Source organism: Plodia interpunctella, chromosome 13, assembly GCF_027563975.2.
Source record: "Plodia interpunctella isolate USDA-ARS_2022_Savannah chromosome 13, ilPloInte3.2, whole genome shotgun sequence".
NCBI classification, from domain to species: domain Eukaryota; kingdom Metazoa; phylum Arthropoda; class Insecta; order Lepidoptera; family Pyralidae; genus Plodia; species Plodia interpunctella.
This window is the reverse complement of record NC_071306.1, coordinates 9,074,848-9,091,507: the sequence shown is the minus strand read 5'-3', so window position 1 is coordinate 9,091,507 and position 16,660 is coordinate 9,074,848. Positions and strand designations below refer to the sequence as shown.

The 16,660-nt window shown below is 34.8% G+C and overlaps 1 protein-coding gene across 3 annotated transcripts in view; it reads right to left on the bottom strand.

Moving 5' to 3' along the window:
* The window catches only part of Cht6 (Chitinase 6), a 116,214-nt gene that overhangs the window by 58,875 nt on the left and 40,679 nt on the right, over window positions 1-16,660 (bottom strand). For 2 of the 3 annotated variants that reach the window (XM_053754226.2, XM_053754228.2), the window contains exons 2-5: window positions 10,315-10,369; window positions 4,854-5,039; window positions 3,644-3,795; window positions 2,684-2,916 (exon numbers count right to left, since the gene is read on the bottom strand). In XM_053754226.2, the coding sequence (XP_053610201.1) occupies window positions 2,684-2,916; window positions 3,644-3,795; window positions 4,854-5,039; window positions 10,315-10,369 (626 nt within the window). Of the gene's footprint in view, window positions 1-2,683; window positions 2,917-3,643; window positions 3,796-4,853; window positions 5,040-10,314; window positions 10,371-16,660 lie in introns of all 3 variants that reach the window. The other variant, XM_053754227.1, reaches the window with a different exon arrangement.

Sequence of the window (16,660 nt, the reverse complement as noted above, 5' to 3'; positions counted from 1 at the left end):
TTGTTTTTTTGTAAACTAGGATATATTCATGACTCAATGGCTCAAGCGAGCAGGAGTCGAATCTGAGATCTTACGACCACTAGTGAATATCTGCATCGCTCGCCTTTTTACTAGCTGTCAATTTTAATAATAATATTAGCGCTTTGTTCAGTTCGTTACATCCATTTAGAATTTACCGCTTGATTGAACATTTCCAATTTTTATAACCTAGTATTCTGTAGTTTATTGGACAACTTATGAATTTAAAATGGCGTTGTTATTGACAATAACGAAATCGAAAGTTGTTGTATGTCATTTGCAAGGAATTGCATTAAATTACATTCTTGCAATCTGTTGCCGTGGCCGGTGCGAAAGTGTGTCGATTCCTTATAGAGTTTTACATACACTAACGGTCTAAGTTTGAATCGGTAGCTCAGGGGGCTTACCATCGTCTCTTAACGCGATCCACTTTGCGACCTAAACTGTTCTGCATCGCAAATTCGTACCATCGACTTAATTTTTAGTATTAATGCGATTCATTTTAGGTTCCTAAATTGAACCGAGTTTAATTTGAATCGTTCCGTAATAGTTGTTGGTGGGCCTGCACAGGTGGTAAGGGTGAGTTGCACCAGTCAACTGTAACACTGACTTTGACCTGCGCGCCGGCGCTGACGTTCATAACTTTGACATTAACTTGTACAGAAAAACGCAAAGTACAAAATGGCGTATTTTGCGTTTTTCTGTACAAGTTAATGTCAAAGTTATGACAATGTTCTGACAACTCAGGATTCCGAAGACAGTGAGAACGCGAAATAGTGACTGAAAATCGGCTGTTTGTCTTGCGATCAAACATATCGCTTAGACTTGACATTATTAAATTATCAATGCATCTAAATGGAGAAGGAAAAGTAGGAAAACTCCTAGGCCCCGATACTCTACGGCTGCGTAACTACATGTAAAACTTCTAAATCATCCAAATCAAATATTTTAAAAGTTTTATAATAGAATTGTACAGCGCCGCTGTGTCTCAAGTACTACCAAATTAGCTTAGATTTATTTACACATGCGTGTAGCACACATATTGAGCAATGCGACATTGAATTTTCGTTGTGCAACGCTGATATGCATAGTTTCACAACTGAGATGACAGCGCCTGCGCATCGATTTGTTTATGGCGAAATTGGGCCTGGGATATGTCGTTAGTTCTACGCGACTTTCGTACTAAGCGCGGGTTTGTTTTGTCTTTACTGTGTGGTATTTAGGTCGTCGTACTTCGGAAATATTATAATATATAAGCAAAGAAGTGTGAACTTACTACGTAATATTAGATTTTTGGGTATGTTTTATTTGTTTGTTTAAAAACTTTGGTGGACTTAACGCCATATGGCATTATCTACCAGTGAACAGACCAAACAGAGATAACAAGGTGGTGACATAAAGTGCAACTAAACAAAAACTATGTTCCTTATGTATACAAACAAACAATGTTCCTTTACTTGGTTCGGTTTAGAAGGCGCCACATTGTCTGATTGATACCATTGTGTGTTCTACCAGTAGAACTAAAATAATTCAAGCCATCAACATTATTTATTTATTACTTCTTGATTCAACTTCAGTACAATAACTATTCCCCATGCCATTCTTAGCCTACATGTTTTGTTAACTTGTAATTTTTTTAATTGATTTCAATATTATTTGTATGTATATTTGTTATTATATTTACAAATAAGTAAATATTATAATATCATGGTTAAATATTGGGCATAAACACATCTCTGTCGGAAATTATTTTCCTGTGTGATGTCGAAAAAGAAACATAGAAACCATTACATTTATTTTACAAGTTAGGCATTGTATTTCTGATGATCTTATTTTCTTAACCAATAACAGGCAATTTTATGAATGTGACACACAACACAACATTATTTAAAGTATGATAGGTACAAGAAATGCAAATGATGGTATAAAACTAACACAGATTACATCTGGTCAACTGACAGCCTGTGTATCGCAACAAGTTGTAGCTTGTAGTACGATCCGCCGAGGAATGTGGCCTGTTGAGAATAGTTGTTTGTGACAAGGTTACGGCTGACCACATAACGAGATAGTTTTGATTGTCATAACATTCATCAAGCAACTTTGACGAAATAACTTTTTTATATCAAGTGATAAATTGTGATAAAAACACCGGAAACCTCTGCTATTCCACTTTAAAGACTTTAAATATTGGATTTGTTTCAGATTGTATACAATTGTCTTTTTGATGAGCGGTGATGATCATCAATAATGGTTTAGACCCCCGCCTGTTAACCGACGTCGACATTTTCCAAAGTTGGTCTATGAAAACTACCATACATGAGTCAGATTGGTTTACAAACTCATGTGACACGAGTAGGATTCGAACGTGGAACTATTACACTACCAAAGTTTCAAATGCATACTAGCAAAACAGCAAAATATTTTCTATATAGAACTTCTTAGAACTCTTAAGATTCAAATTCAAAATTCTTTATTCAATTTAGGATGATATACCTACATCATTTATTGACGTAAAAAAATACTTAAACTATGTCTACTGCCGACTTCCAAAGCGCAGGTGAAGAAGAAACGGCGCAACAAACTTCACCGCAGCCTATTCTCCAAGGACGTCAATTAACAAATGTCGGTCTTATAAATGATAAATACATTTGTATCTAATTCTTACTTGTTCAAAGTTTTGACATCAAATCCCTTCTTGATATAGCTGATGCCAGCGGGCACGGCCATGGTCAACAGCAACCTCGACTTCCCTGTCTTCTGTGACTCCTTCTCAAACTCCTCTCTCAACTCCTTCACGAGCTTGGCGTAGTTCTCCCGGTCTTTAGGCTTGCTGCCGTCGCGGGATGCGGGGTACTCCCAGTCCAGGTCGAGTCCATCGAAGTGATTCTGTCTGAGGAACTGGAGGGAAAAGTGGTACATTATTCAATACTGTAAATAACAGGGTGTGTGTGTAACAACCTTAGGAATGGTTAAACCCATTCCCAGAGTGATAGTTTTTCAATGAATGAGCCAATTTGTTCTAAAATCCTTCCTACTAACATTATAAATGCGAAAGTTTGTGAGGATGTGTGTATGTTATGTATGTGTTTGTTACACTTTCACGTAAAATCTATTGGACCGATTGTTATGAAATTTGGTACACGGGTAGAATATAACCTGGAATAATATGTAGGGTACTTTTTGACTGTTGCTAATAGACCATGACCATGACCGTGGAATGAAACACACATAACGACTTTCTTGGGACTATTAATGGAGTGATGTGCCGTTGTTTTCTCCATTTTACACACATGTAAATAATCAACCAGAGTGCATGTTTCCTCACGATGTTTTCCTTCACCAGAATCAAGTGGTGGACGATGGTATGGTATCAGATTGGTATACTATACAAACTCATGCGGCATGAGTGGGAGACAAACCTAGAACAGGCGGGCGGCCTGTGAACCGAAAGGTTCTTAACCATTACACCACCACCGCTTCACTAGATAAACATTTAAGAACCGGTTAATATGGAAAAATATAATTTTCCATCTTAACCTGACTAGAGATGCAATCCTCCAGTATAACAGTGTATTATAATCAGGTCATAATCTTGGATGGCAAAATAAATAATACGGTTACAAACCTTTATAGCATTCCTGACGAACTCCTTCCTTCTTTCCTTGGAGGCGACCATGGGGGAGAACCGACTGGAGCCTTCATTCCACCCGCCTATAGCGAGCAATGTCTTCAGATTCTTGTTGTATGTCTTGAGGCCATTGAACTTCGCGTACCCGCCTGGATTTGACATTTGTGTATGAAAATATGTTAACACACTGGCCACTAAAATTCTGAGCCTATTTAAAAAATTACGATTGTCATTTTTATTAATTGTCAAGATTATTGATTGTTGTGCTTTGGTTGGAATTTACAATTCATAATCATCAGATAACGAAGTTCTATTTTTATTTCTATATTAGATTTACTACATCACCCCGGTTGTTATAGCATGACATCAGCAGAAGACTGTGTAAAAAAATCAATAAAAAATGAAATTTTGACCAATCAAAACAAATTTTGTAGGTATATAAATAGTTCAAAAAATGCTATACCCCTAAAAATATAGTAAAAAATAATGTCATTTTTCTACTTTCTATTTAATATCGATCGGCCGATGTGTATGATAGAGCCAATAAAGTTTTGACATAAATTGCTTTATTTTTCACATCGAATATGGATTATGTTTAAAAAAACATACCGTATTTATTACAGCCAAGCCGGTAAAAATCCATATTGCAAAATCTAATTTGTTGTTAGTTATCTAACCCTTTTGTAATAAACTAAGCGAGAACAGGAAACGAATTGGTGTATCGATATAATCGATTACCTACAATATTTACTGAAATATCGCTCGCGAATTTTATTAAAGTTTTACACAAATTTAAAAACAATAATACGACTCAGACTCAGGCTAATTTATTTGACTAGGTACTTAACAAATGCACAATGGTTTTTTTATTACATAAGAGCATCTTTACACATTACATACTATGTATGTAAGAGCATCTTTACACATTACATACATAGTATGTAATGTGTAAAGATGCTCTTATACTATATGCTGATGTTCTTATCTATACTATACTGTCATGGGATACTAACTCAACGATACTATATGTTATAACAAATACATATATAACATCCAAGATCCGGGCCAATCAGAAAAAGATCATTTTCCATCATGACCCGACCGGGGATCGAATCCGGGACCCCTCGATTCAGAGGCAAGCATTTTTACCATTGCGCCACCGAGGTGGTCAATTACAATTTATAAACAAACAAGATTAGATAGATACCTTTCTCAATGTCCTGGTATTTGTCAAAGGGTTTGAGTGCGTTCTCCGTGGTGAATCCCCCGAAGGCGTAGACGAGATGCGTGCACAGATAGGGGTTGATATTCTGTGGGTTGAACTTGGCCGTGCCTGGCCGGTAGACCGACCAGTTCGTGTAGTAGCACACCACTCGCGGCTCGCTGCTGAGCGCTGGAAATAAGGTATTAGTCAGTCTATGTTTATAAATATTGATAGGCTCCCAAAGTAGGTATTCCCATAGCGATGATGTCGGGAGACGATTGGTCGTAAAATCTCAGCAGAATCTTCAAAATATGTTTAAGGCGCGCGCAATTCGGCTTCGTGGCCGAGATTAAATTAAACAAATCAAACGCTCAGAGAGTGAGTATACGATAGGTACGGTCAGCTGCAAAAGTCTTTTATACCTAGGGAACGGATTCAAAAGCATGACTTTTGCAACTGACTCTACAGAGCCAATTAGCTGCGCATTTTACACTTCACGGGAGTAAGAAATTCGTCATAAAAATATTCTATGTATCAAGATTATATTGCACAGTATGTTTTGCAAGATCAAGCCACACACACAAATTCTCTCTCTCTCTCTCTCTCTCTCTCTTCTGAGCGTCTTCCCGGTTTCTTCCTCAGCCGTTGAGCCGTTGAGCATCGGAGCCCAGGGTCCGCTTTGCCACTTTTCGTTTCGATCAGTTGTTAGACTAATTCATATTAACAATGTCCCATTTATAATGTCGGTTTCAGTTACACAACAAAATCGTGAAAGTTTTCATTGATAACATTAATTTAAAAATAAACAACAATAAAAATCTATCTTCGTATGTTTGTAAATAATTTTGTAAAAAGTTAATGGAGAATTATTACGCAAGATCGCGTTTTACCACAAAAAAAAGTATTTAGTCTTTTGACACTGATAATAACTAATAATATGCTGTAAACTACAAAAGTTGGCAAATCTTCAAAACCATTTTTATAAAATATGAAAATAATATTTATGAGATATTTTTTCAAAAATTCGACGAACTAATCCTATCATTTCATTTTCAATTGAGCGCAAATGAATGAAAAACCTACAAAAAAATCACTAAATTTATTTACAAAATTTTGCACACTCAATTCCGTGACCAAAATAATTTTAGACCGTTTAAAAAAAAGGCGGTGTTCTATTCTACTTTTTCGGCAATATTTATTATTCATTTCAATCTAACCTGACAATGATAACCTATTGAAAGACCTAGATTGTGTAATGTGCTAAAGTGTTGTATAGTCTTTTTTAATGGTGTTTATGTCTGAGTAATAGTGTCGAAATTGCAATGAATTTGGATGATGAACTCTGACTGAATCAGTGAAGCAACTTGCTCTAGATCGCTTCCCATTGAGGATATTGCCAATGCTTGCTCTGGATTCCGCAATCTTTATAATTAAGAATACTATTCAAATAGGAACAGTATCATATCTTAATCCTTATGGGGTAGACAGAGTCATAACTCGCAGAATTCGAAGGCCACATTTAGCTGGATAGCGGATATAAATTTGACATATTTTTTTAGTGGATGGGATTTTTTAAATAGTCACACAGTTGTTAGTCTTATTCTTTAGTTTATTGCAATTTTTTCTATTTGACGTTATCAATCTGCACCGATTTTCGGCTTGGTAAAAATCGGTTTCATTCCGAGGTGACAAAAATCACGTTTTCATTCCACGAGATATCAAGTTATGAAAACATGATTTTTGTATGGTATAGGATCGCAAACGAGCGACCGTGTCAACAGATGCTAGGTGTTCACCGCTACCTAAAAAGAACTGTAACATCAGAACAACCACATAGTTGCTGGCTTTTAAATACTAAAGTAAATATTGTATCTAACACTGCGTCAATAAATTTTGTTCAAGAAAATGATCGACGATGATCGACGACAACACAAAAAGCATTTCCCACGCCCGTGTCTACAGTATCTGCCACGTTCAGAGCTACTGCTGGCCAGCTATTTCCTGTGAACGGGACGTTGACACATCAAGGATGTATGCCATTAATTTGTCCCACATTCATATTAATTCGAATGGCGTCCTGTTATAGAAATTAGGATTACATATTGTACAAGGTGGGACTCGAATGTGTGTGTGTCATTCTGTTAATTTTAAGCCAAATACAATTTTATTTTTTATGACTTAATGTCCGTGAACCAAATCTTTTTACAAGATTTTATTTTTCGTTTCACTTGCCCCGATGTTAGTTTGTTTTTAATCGAATTTTGCAAGTTAAATTTTCGTACAGAGTTAACATTTTCCACGTTGCTTTCAGACACTTTCTGGTAATGCATTATTATGATAAGCATAGCTTGATAACGACTTTTTCATCACGCGTTGAATGAAACGAGCTTTCTCTGGCAATTATACTAGTATATACTCGTATTAGGACAAATCACACAGATTGAGCTAGCCCCAAAGTAAGTTCGAGACTTGTGTTATGGGATACTAACTCAACGATACTATATTTTATAACAAATACATATATAGATACACATCCAAGATTATTAAGTGGCAAAAATTACTTTTTTTGTAAACTTTTGTTGTGATTAAATTATAAATAAAAAATAACTTGGATTCTAATGGTAATCCATTAGAATCCAAATTAATTTTTATCATAATTCAAGAAATGATTCAATTTTACAACTGCGAAGCGAACTGGCTGTTACAGTTTTTTAATGTATGACTTTTGTATCATAGCATTAAGAATGGTTCAAATGTAGCGTGTAATGTAGTAACAGTCGAAACGGTAAATTTCCATTTATGTCCGTCAAATTAAATGTGGTTTTATTGAAAAATGAATGGGTTAATTGTAACAGGGCCGCTTTGTTCTATTTAAAAACATTTTTAAAGAATTTTGACGTGCTTATATTTGTTCTAACTGCGGCCCGGGGCTTCGCTCCCGTGGGAATTTCGGGATAAAATGTACCTTATGTATTATTTCAGGTTATATTCTACGCGTGTACCAAATTTCATAACAATCCGTCCAGTAGATTTTGCGTGAAAGAGTAAAAAACATATACACGTACAACCTCACAAACTTTCGCATTTGTAATATTAGTATAGGATGTATTTATTTGTTCAACTAATAGCGATAAAATTAGCAGAAACTCAACCAAAATAACAATCAATTGTTGACATGTTCAGTTCAATCTTCAAGAAGCGGTGGTCCAGTCGCCTGAGATCGAAAGGTTCAAGATTCGAATCCTACTCGTGCCACGTTATACGATTTATATACCAATCCGATCATATACTTAGTATATATAGACAATTTTCATAGACCACCACATGCTTTCGGTGAATGCAAATATCGTGTGAAAACCTGTACATTGGTAAATGGCGGTAATTCGTAAAAGTGTGTCAAATGCCTGATAGACGTCTGGAATAAAAAAATAACTACTAGTGTTAGCAATATCGCGCTCTAAGAAGGAGATCTTCATACAACCAGAATACCTAAGTTTTGAAACACGATAGTAACAACCCTGTTTTTTACCAATTATAATCGGTTACATAGTGTTAGACGGTTGCATCTTTGTCTGTCGAAAGTTTTCGTCGAAACCGTAAAGATCAATTAGGTATTTAGATTACAATATTGGCTAGAATATTATTTGCATCAAAAATATTCCTTTATTTATTTCACAATATATATATATATATATAATTCAAATTTAGAATAACATTGATAAAAACGTCGGATGTTTGTCCACAGAGGTATGTATATGTACAAGGAATTGCAATATATACCTTGCTAGGTATATCATATATTGCAAGCCTTGTATAAAAATATGTACTCATATTTTTTCGGAGCTGTGACGCCGTGAATCCCAGGATAAGCGTATCAAAATATAACCCTTCAAATTTTGAAGATTGGGCTGTGATTTTACAACTGGGTAATTTACGCTTGTATGACCTGAAACTTCCTTGGGAATTATATTTTTGCCTATCATCAGCTGACATGACAAGGCCATGAGTCTCTTAGTCGCCTCACAATACTAATCTAGAGCACTCTTATCATCATTACATAGTAAAAAACAAAGTCGCTTCCCGCTGTCTGTCCCTATGTATGTTTAGATCTTTAAAACTACGCAACGGATTTTGACACGGGTTTTTTAAATAGATAATTTGATTCCTGGGGGAGTTTTTTATGTGTGTAGTTTATTATTATTTAATCCGAGCGAAACCGGGACAGGCGGCTAGTATATTCTGTATCAATCCTGTAGAAATCGAAATAAAGAAGATATCAAAACTTTATTATTTTAGAATCTATAACCTTAGCTGCAATTTACAATCTAAATTGAAGTTAATTTTACCGGCGCGCCGCTGACGTTTAGACAAAATGGCGGCGAACCTTCTTGAGAATATTAAAGTTAACTTCAAAGTTGACGGTGCAATTGTACATATGTTACCGCTTGTGTAGTATATCTGTGTTGAGGTGAGGTGGGTGTACGTTGTGTGTAGGATACAATACCTATTGTTGTTCTCATCGGCAAAACATCAGAAATGATTCTTTCAATCGTACGATTGCGTGTAGCTATTGTACAAAGTAGGCAGTTTATAGGGAAATTACAAGGATTATTAAATCAGAAAAAAAAATTAAATAAATGCTGACACCCACACAGGTAATGGGGGAATGAGTAAAGTTAATTTGTAGATTTTTATGTTACGGAAAATTTTAAACATACCTTAACTTTATTAAACATCTAATGATAACAAAACCTATACGATTTAAAACAAATAATATGTGTCTGTCCCTATGTATATATGTATAGATCTTTAAAACTACTCGACGGATATTTATGTGGTTTTTTTATAAATGATGAGAATAAATAAATAAATAAATATATTAGTACAAATCACACAGATTGAGCTAGCCCCAAAGTAAGTTCGAGACATGTGTTATGGGATACTAACTCAACGATACTATAATACATATATAACATCCAAGACCCGGGCCAATCAGAAAAAGATCATTTTCCATCACGACCTGACCGGGGTTTGAATTCGGGACCTCTCGGTTCAGAGGCAAGCACTTTACCACTGCGTCACCGAGGTCGTCAAGAAGTGTGATTGCTTGGCGAAGGCGGGATGGGCTGATACTTAATATTATGAATGTAACAAGAGTGTTTATTGTTTGTTTGTTAGGTACTTCTTTGCGTTTCATTAATTCAAATAATCTTTTTGAAATTTTGCTATCTACATATAGATAAGCGTACAGAATACCATTTATCCCCGAAAGAGTACCCAAACTCATTACAAAATCGCCTCTATTACCGCGGCATAAAGATCCATGCAGGACGGTCATGACATAAACATGGTCGGCTGTACTGTTTTCAAGAGTAATTCACGCGGGCGAATCTGCGTGAAAGAGCTAGTAATAGTAGTACTTCGCTTCAAGTAAAATTCATGAAAATATATCGAAAATTCTTACCTGGAGTTGCAAATGTGAAAACTGCTAAAACTAGCGCCGTCCATGTTAGGAGGTCCTGTAACAAAACAGATATAAATCAGTTAATACATTTGTGAAATGTGAATTAAAAATCCGGTCAGGTGCGAGTTGAAGTCGCGTGAGAGGGTTAAGTACAATTAATATATTTTTATAGATGTTCCTGTAATCTAATAACAAGCAATTAATATTTTGTATTTATTTTAAACTAAGCAGAAAAACATCAGCGCGTTGTGGTACAAAGCACCATATAAGCGCGGTCATAAATAGGTACATTACTTTGTATAATGTGGGATTTTTCTCAAAGAAAAATAATAAAAGTTACTTCACAAATGTACACGAATGCTTTATTTACCTAATTTAACACATAATATACAATAAAATTCGTGGTTATCAAGTTATTATGATCCGTACCCATTTTATTTTCGTTTAAAAAATTTAAATAAATAAGTATCAAAGTGTGGACTATCGTCAGATCTTAACAATGCAATTGTACAAGAAATGCTTAATTTCCCTAACGGCAATAAAAGTCTTAATGAACTTCTTAACGCGACGCGATCTTAGTTTGAGACATTTCCCTGTATAATTAAACAAGAAAGCCGCATTGTCCATTGTTTATTCACAATAATGTGGTTAGAATAAAAAGGAGAGAGAGATGTTTTTATGTCTTATAAAAGACAGAAGTGAGAAGCAGCGTTGAAATAAAAGATTTTGATTTTTTTTTTTTAATGTTTCGAATTAAAGATTCAAGGAAATATATTCTTCGTGTTTTCCAAAATGAGCAAGAGCATGAGAAAAAAAAATTAAACAATTAAACAAATAGACTAAAAAGGTAAGTGTTTGAGTTTATAAGTTTGTTTGAGGCGGGTAATCTTCGAAACTACCGTACCGATTTCAAAAATTCTTTTACCATTAGAAAGGTGCATTATTCATAATCGCTACAGGCTATTTTATATATTAAAAAAAATCGATTTCGCTGTAATCCAAGCCAAGGTATTCTTCTTAAATCTTTTGTACAACATTTTTCGTACATTGTTAAATAAAACCAAATGAAACATTAATTTTTTTTATTGTTCACCAACATTATGTTCTGTACAGTCAACAGCGTATCAAGTTACCCCACATGAACCTCTATGGCGCGGTAATAGTGGCGAGTTTGCAATGAATTTGTGTAGGTTGATCTGCTGTTGACGTTGTACGTCACCAAGTTGTCATTCTACTGGCATCCCTTCGAGCCTCGACCGACCGTTACGAGAACAACGGGTAACTGTTACAAAATATGAATATTCAGTACCATCCATAGAGTATTATGGATGATACGCTTTTGGTCATCCATACCGACTTTGTAGAGCGGAATGTGCGGGTTGCCGACTTCATAAAGTGTGTTATTTAAACTCCAGTCTGATTGACTGGTTCAGTAGCGTGTAAGCGACGACGATAGCTGTAAATTTTCTGACTACTTTTATCGCGAAAAAAAGACTACTTTTATCGCGAAAAAAGCGGACGAAATCGTTGGCCGCCACTAGTATACATCTAACTTTTTAACAAACCCTGTAGAAACTTAATTAAATTTCATTCTTAGTATAATTTCAAACCTTAATGGTTTCACTGTGCTAAGTTAATTACTTAATATTTTGTAAGATCTTTATTAAGCAAAAAAAAAAAAAAACTATTTTTGTAACCCTCCAAAATTACATAACTCTTTAATCTTCCCAAGTTCCCAGCCTCATTAGCCTGTGGCGTTGTGTATGTGAAACGTATATACGTTACACGAACCTATTCTAGTAGCCAGTATGATCACAGTTATGTAATCATATATTATGGTCCCTGCTCCGATGGGTGTGCACCGGAAATAAGGACACCACATAACATAAGCAGTTTTCCAGAAGATATTTTTTATGAGATTCACTTTATTATATACTAGATGTCGCCCGGGGCTACGCTTTCGTGGGAATTTCGAAACATATAGGCTATAGCAATCTTGGATTCTTTATAGTCGTATTCCTGTCGTGGTCATTGCGTGGAATGAAACACGCACGACAACTTTCTTGGCATTATTAATGGAGTGGTTTGCCATTGCCTTCTCCATTTCACACACAAGTTAATAATCAACCAGTGTGCAGGTTTCCTCACGATGTTTTCCTTCACCGGAAGCAAGTGGTGGTCGATGAAAACTACTATATATGAGTCAGATTTGTATACAAACTCATATGGCACGAGTAAGATTCGAACCTGGGACCTTTTGATCCACAGGCGGGCGTCTTAACCATTACACCACTACCGCTTCAATCTTGGATAATGTACTTTTATAATGGCAAAACGATTCGTCCAGTTGATTTTGCGTGAAAGAGTGACAAACATACATACATACATACTCACAAAAACTTTCGTATTTATAAGATTAATAGGATTTAGATGTGGGTACTAAAATATGTGTACCTATACAACTTTATTCCCACTGAAATATTAAAATGCATTGCATCAAAATTTTGTAGTTTATTTTGCAATAATATTTAAATGGTGGAAAATATATTCCAGTCATCATGAATAGTGAGGAATCAGGGCGTACTCTCAAGAAAATGCTTGCACAAGTAAAGCGGTTACCTTATGTTATAGTAAAATGTGCATGTTTGCATAATCGCGCGTCCTAAGTGAGCGACTGAACGATGTACGACGCGATATGTTTATGAGTGATTATGCCAACAACATTTTACGTACCTGACGTAATCTTTATTGCCCAATACTTTTGCTATTTTCTGTTTTATGTGAAGGTTTGACTGGTAGAGAAGTAAGTCCATCTGTTTATTTATTAAATAAAAATAAATAATTACGTTTTATTTCACATGTCTATATATTTTTGTATTCACACATCGGCGCATGATCGAGATACATTGCATAGTTTTTTCTTGCAGAGCGCTGAAAGACCCTGATATCGTAGCCGAGCCGACAGTGTATAACACTGTGTGTCCAATTCAATTTATTTTATCCGAACTAATATTATAAATGCGAAAGTAAAATTTGCTTGTTTGTTAGCTCTTCAAGCTTTATATACTTAACTAATCTTCTTGATATTATGCATAATCTAGTTTATCATAAATAAGATACAAGATATTAAACGAAATTAGCCCTATCCCTTATCCAGTCCAACGTCGGTTTTTTGCGTTCCCCGACATCAGTCCGATGGCACCCGGAAATTTTTTCGGGATATTTCGCGAGGCAGAAATCATCGGATATCTCAACTTTTGTATGAACACTAGTATCATAAGTATTATATTAATTAAATCCTTATTAAATAAGCCATCACACTATATTTATTTTACTAGAAATGTTTTATATTTTTTAATACATTTCTAGTAAAATAAAAAAGTTGAAAATACGACTTACTTTTTTCCCCCAGAATTGTGGAGACAAGTGTTGATAATAAAAACAATAAACAGTATATTCCTTCTTTTTTGTTTTAAACTACACATTTTATAAATATATAATAATTATAAAATATCTAGTCTTTGTCTGAAGAAAGTGTGTATATGGCGCGCTGCCTTGCCGCGTTTATCGCTTATCTAGGACGTCGCGTTTCCGGAGTTGCATACCCAAGCCAAGGCTTACACCCGTACATCAAATTGAGATGACATAACTTTTGTTTTTGTTGCTTGTGTCAATGGATTTAGTAAGTTCGTTGTACGGAGTACCTACTAATTCCATGCTTGTGTCAGAGACATTTTCTTTGATGTAAGAACATTACAAACTTATTTCTAACTAGCTTTTGCCCGCGACTTCGCCCGCGTGTAGAATTTTCCCACGGGAATATTTGTTTTCCCGGGATGAAATGTACCCACGTCCTGCTTAACATTTCCAGCTATATGTATGCGTCGAGTAGATAGAGCATGAAGAGGTAACAAACTAACAAAATTACTTTCGCTTTTATAATATTAGTTAGGATTAAAATACACACGGTATGTATGCAGTGTAGTAAATAAACGTTTTATCTATAAAAAAGTGTATTTTAACCCCCGACGCAAAAAGAGGGGTGTTATAAGTTTAACGTGTTTGTCTGTGGCATCGTAGCTCCCAAACGGATGAACCGATTTTGTTTTTTTTTTATCATAGATAATTTTATCCCGCGCGTTCTTAGCCATGTTTCATGAAAATCGGTCCAGCCGTTCAAAAGTTGTAGCGGAATGAATATTGAAAGTCGAGGGATTTTTTTAATTTATCAAACAAATAAATTTGTTATATCTCTGGTGGGTCGCGATTTCTTTCTAGATTTTCCACAGCGCTTAGCCATGTGGCTGGTGGTCTGTCTAAACTTTTGAGTTAAAAAGTTTAAAAAGCCATATAAATTATCTCGTCAATCAATCATAGTACTATTACCGTTACGCAGTATGACATAATAACAATCACAATATGGCCGTCAGTCTGTTCACACACATTAGCAGGGGTCTGTACTATTTTCCGCACTTTCACGCTACGCCGGCCAAGACAGACATTTTAATATAATTACGTTGTATAATAATATAACATGACGCTGATATTAGAAAGAGTGGACGCAATAATTGTGGTAGTTTTAAGTATTATTTTTTTTTTATATTGTCTGTCTTTTGAATTATTTGCCAATAAATAAATAATTATTGTTTGGCTTCTTATGATTATTTGAACTTAACAAATTAAATTTAGTAGCGATAAGTTTGAAAATTATGTTTTTTTTCTCGTTCCCATGGGAATTATCGGAAAATCGACGTTATTATAAACATTTCATTTATTATTTACAAGGCTCGCAATCATTGAGCTATTTTCAAGAATTTCGTTTTAATTGAATTAAACTGTAGAATTTTAAAAACAGTTCCAATTATTATTGTGTATAATTTTTTTGAAACGCGGCAATCAATGATTCTAATTTAGACAAATCTGTGAAGAAAAATTACTTATCACTATGACGAATTTAAATGTAAATTAATTTAAAAAAAAACTAGTTGTTTATCAAATTACGATCACAAATTTTATAGAGCGAATATTTTACATGTAATGATGTAATAAACCAATTAATTCACAGCGTGTTGTACACAGATATATGATACGGATATAATTCAATAAATTAGTTACTATAATTATTACATGTGACTCAATTTTATAACTATGTCGATGAATCAATTCAGGTTTAACAAGACTTTGGCGGAACTTATATAATATTGATAATATTATGTAGAACGATATTTCTGTAACAAGCTTGAATCTATGCTTAATCTAAAATTTTAAATAAGTAACAGATTACAAAATCTGGCATGATAGGGACCAACACTGTTCAAATGAGTTTCTTTCGGCATTTCTTCTCAGCAGTGGTCGTTCCGAAATGCCAATAGTTTGTAGCTTGTGAGAAATAACTATAAATATAAAAATTGACGAGAAAAAGTGCCTGTGAAGGTCTAATTTCTGAATAAATGATTTGAATTTGAAAAACATTTTAGATAGGAAATGTCTAAAATGCATGTGAGAATACCAATAGAAGTGCTTTAGAAAAAATTAAAGACCAAAGTTTATTGCCTATAGAAATTCTAAGCATTAATTCGGAAATTAGATTCTAAAAGGCACTATATCATAAAAAAAAATCAAACTCATACTTTGAATTATTATATTTATCCTTATGAAGTCCTCTGCCGCGTCTGTCTGTCTGTCTGTTCGCGATAAACTCAAAAACTACTGCACAGATTTTCATGCTGTTTTCCCCAATAGATAGCGTGAACACACCTAAACTGTATAATTTACTATGTTTTTACCTACTACTACCGAGCGAAGCCAGAACGGGCCGCTAGTTATACCTTAAATGCCAACGACTGTCGCCGCTGAACCGATTTTGAAAAAACCTACATACATATTTTCGAGTATAATCCGACTTTTCGTGCACGACAATCGTCTCCCAAAAAACCGGGAAAATGCTAATAACATGTCTTAAATATTATAAAGTTAACGTCAAAGTTGACTGGTGAAGTGACAAGTTACTTAGTTTTCGTAATAGTTACGATTTTGAATTTCACATTTCAGATCAAAAAGGACACCGTACCAGTTAAGGCCTTTAGCATGCATATACATACTGACACTGTTTCTCTAATTAACATCTAGTTTTCCCTAATTGCATAAGTAAACACTAGTTTTTTTTCCTCCAGCCAGCTAATCTAGTAAGCAACGCCATTTTATAAGCGTAGTGGGATTACCCACTACGCTTATAAAATGGCACATTAGTGTTTAATGAGAACATTTAATAGTAAATGAGGACAAACCACACATATTGAGCTAGCCCCAAAGTAAGTTCGAGACTTGTGTTATGGGATACTAACTC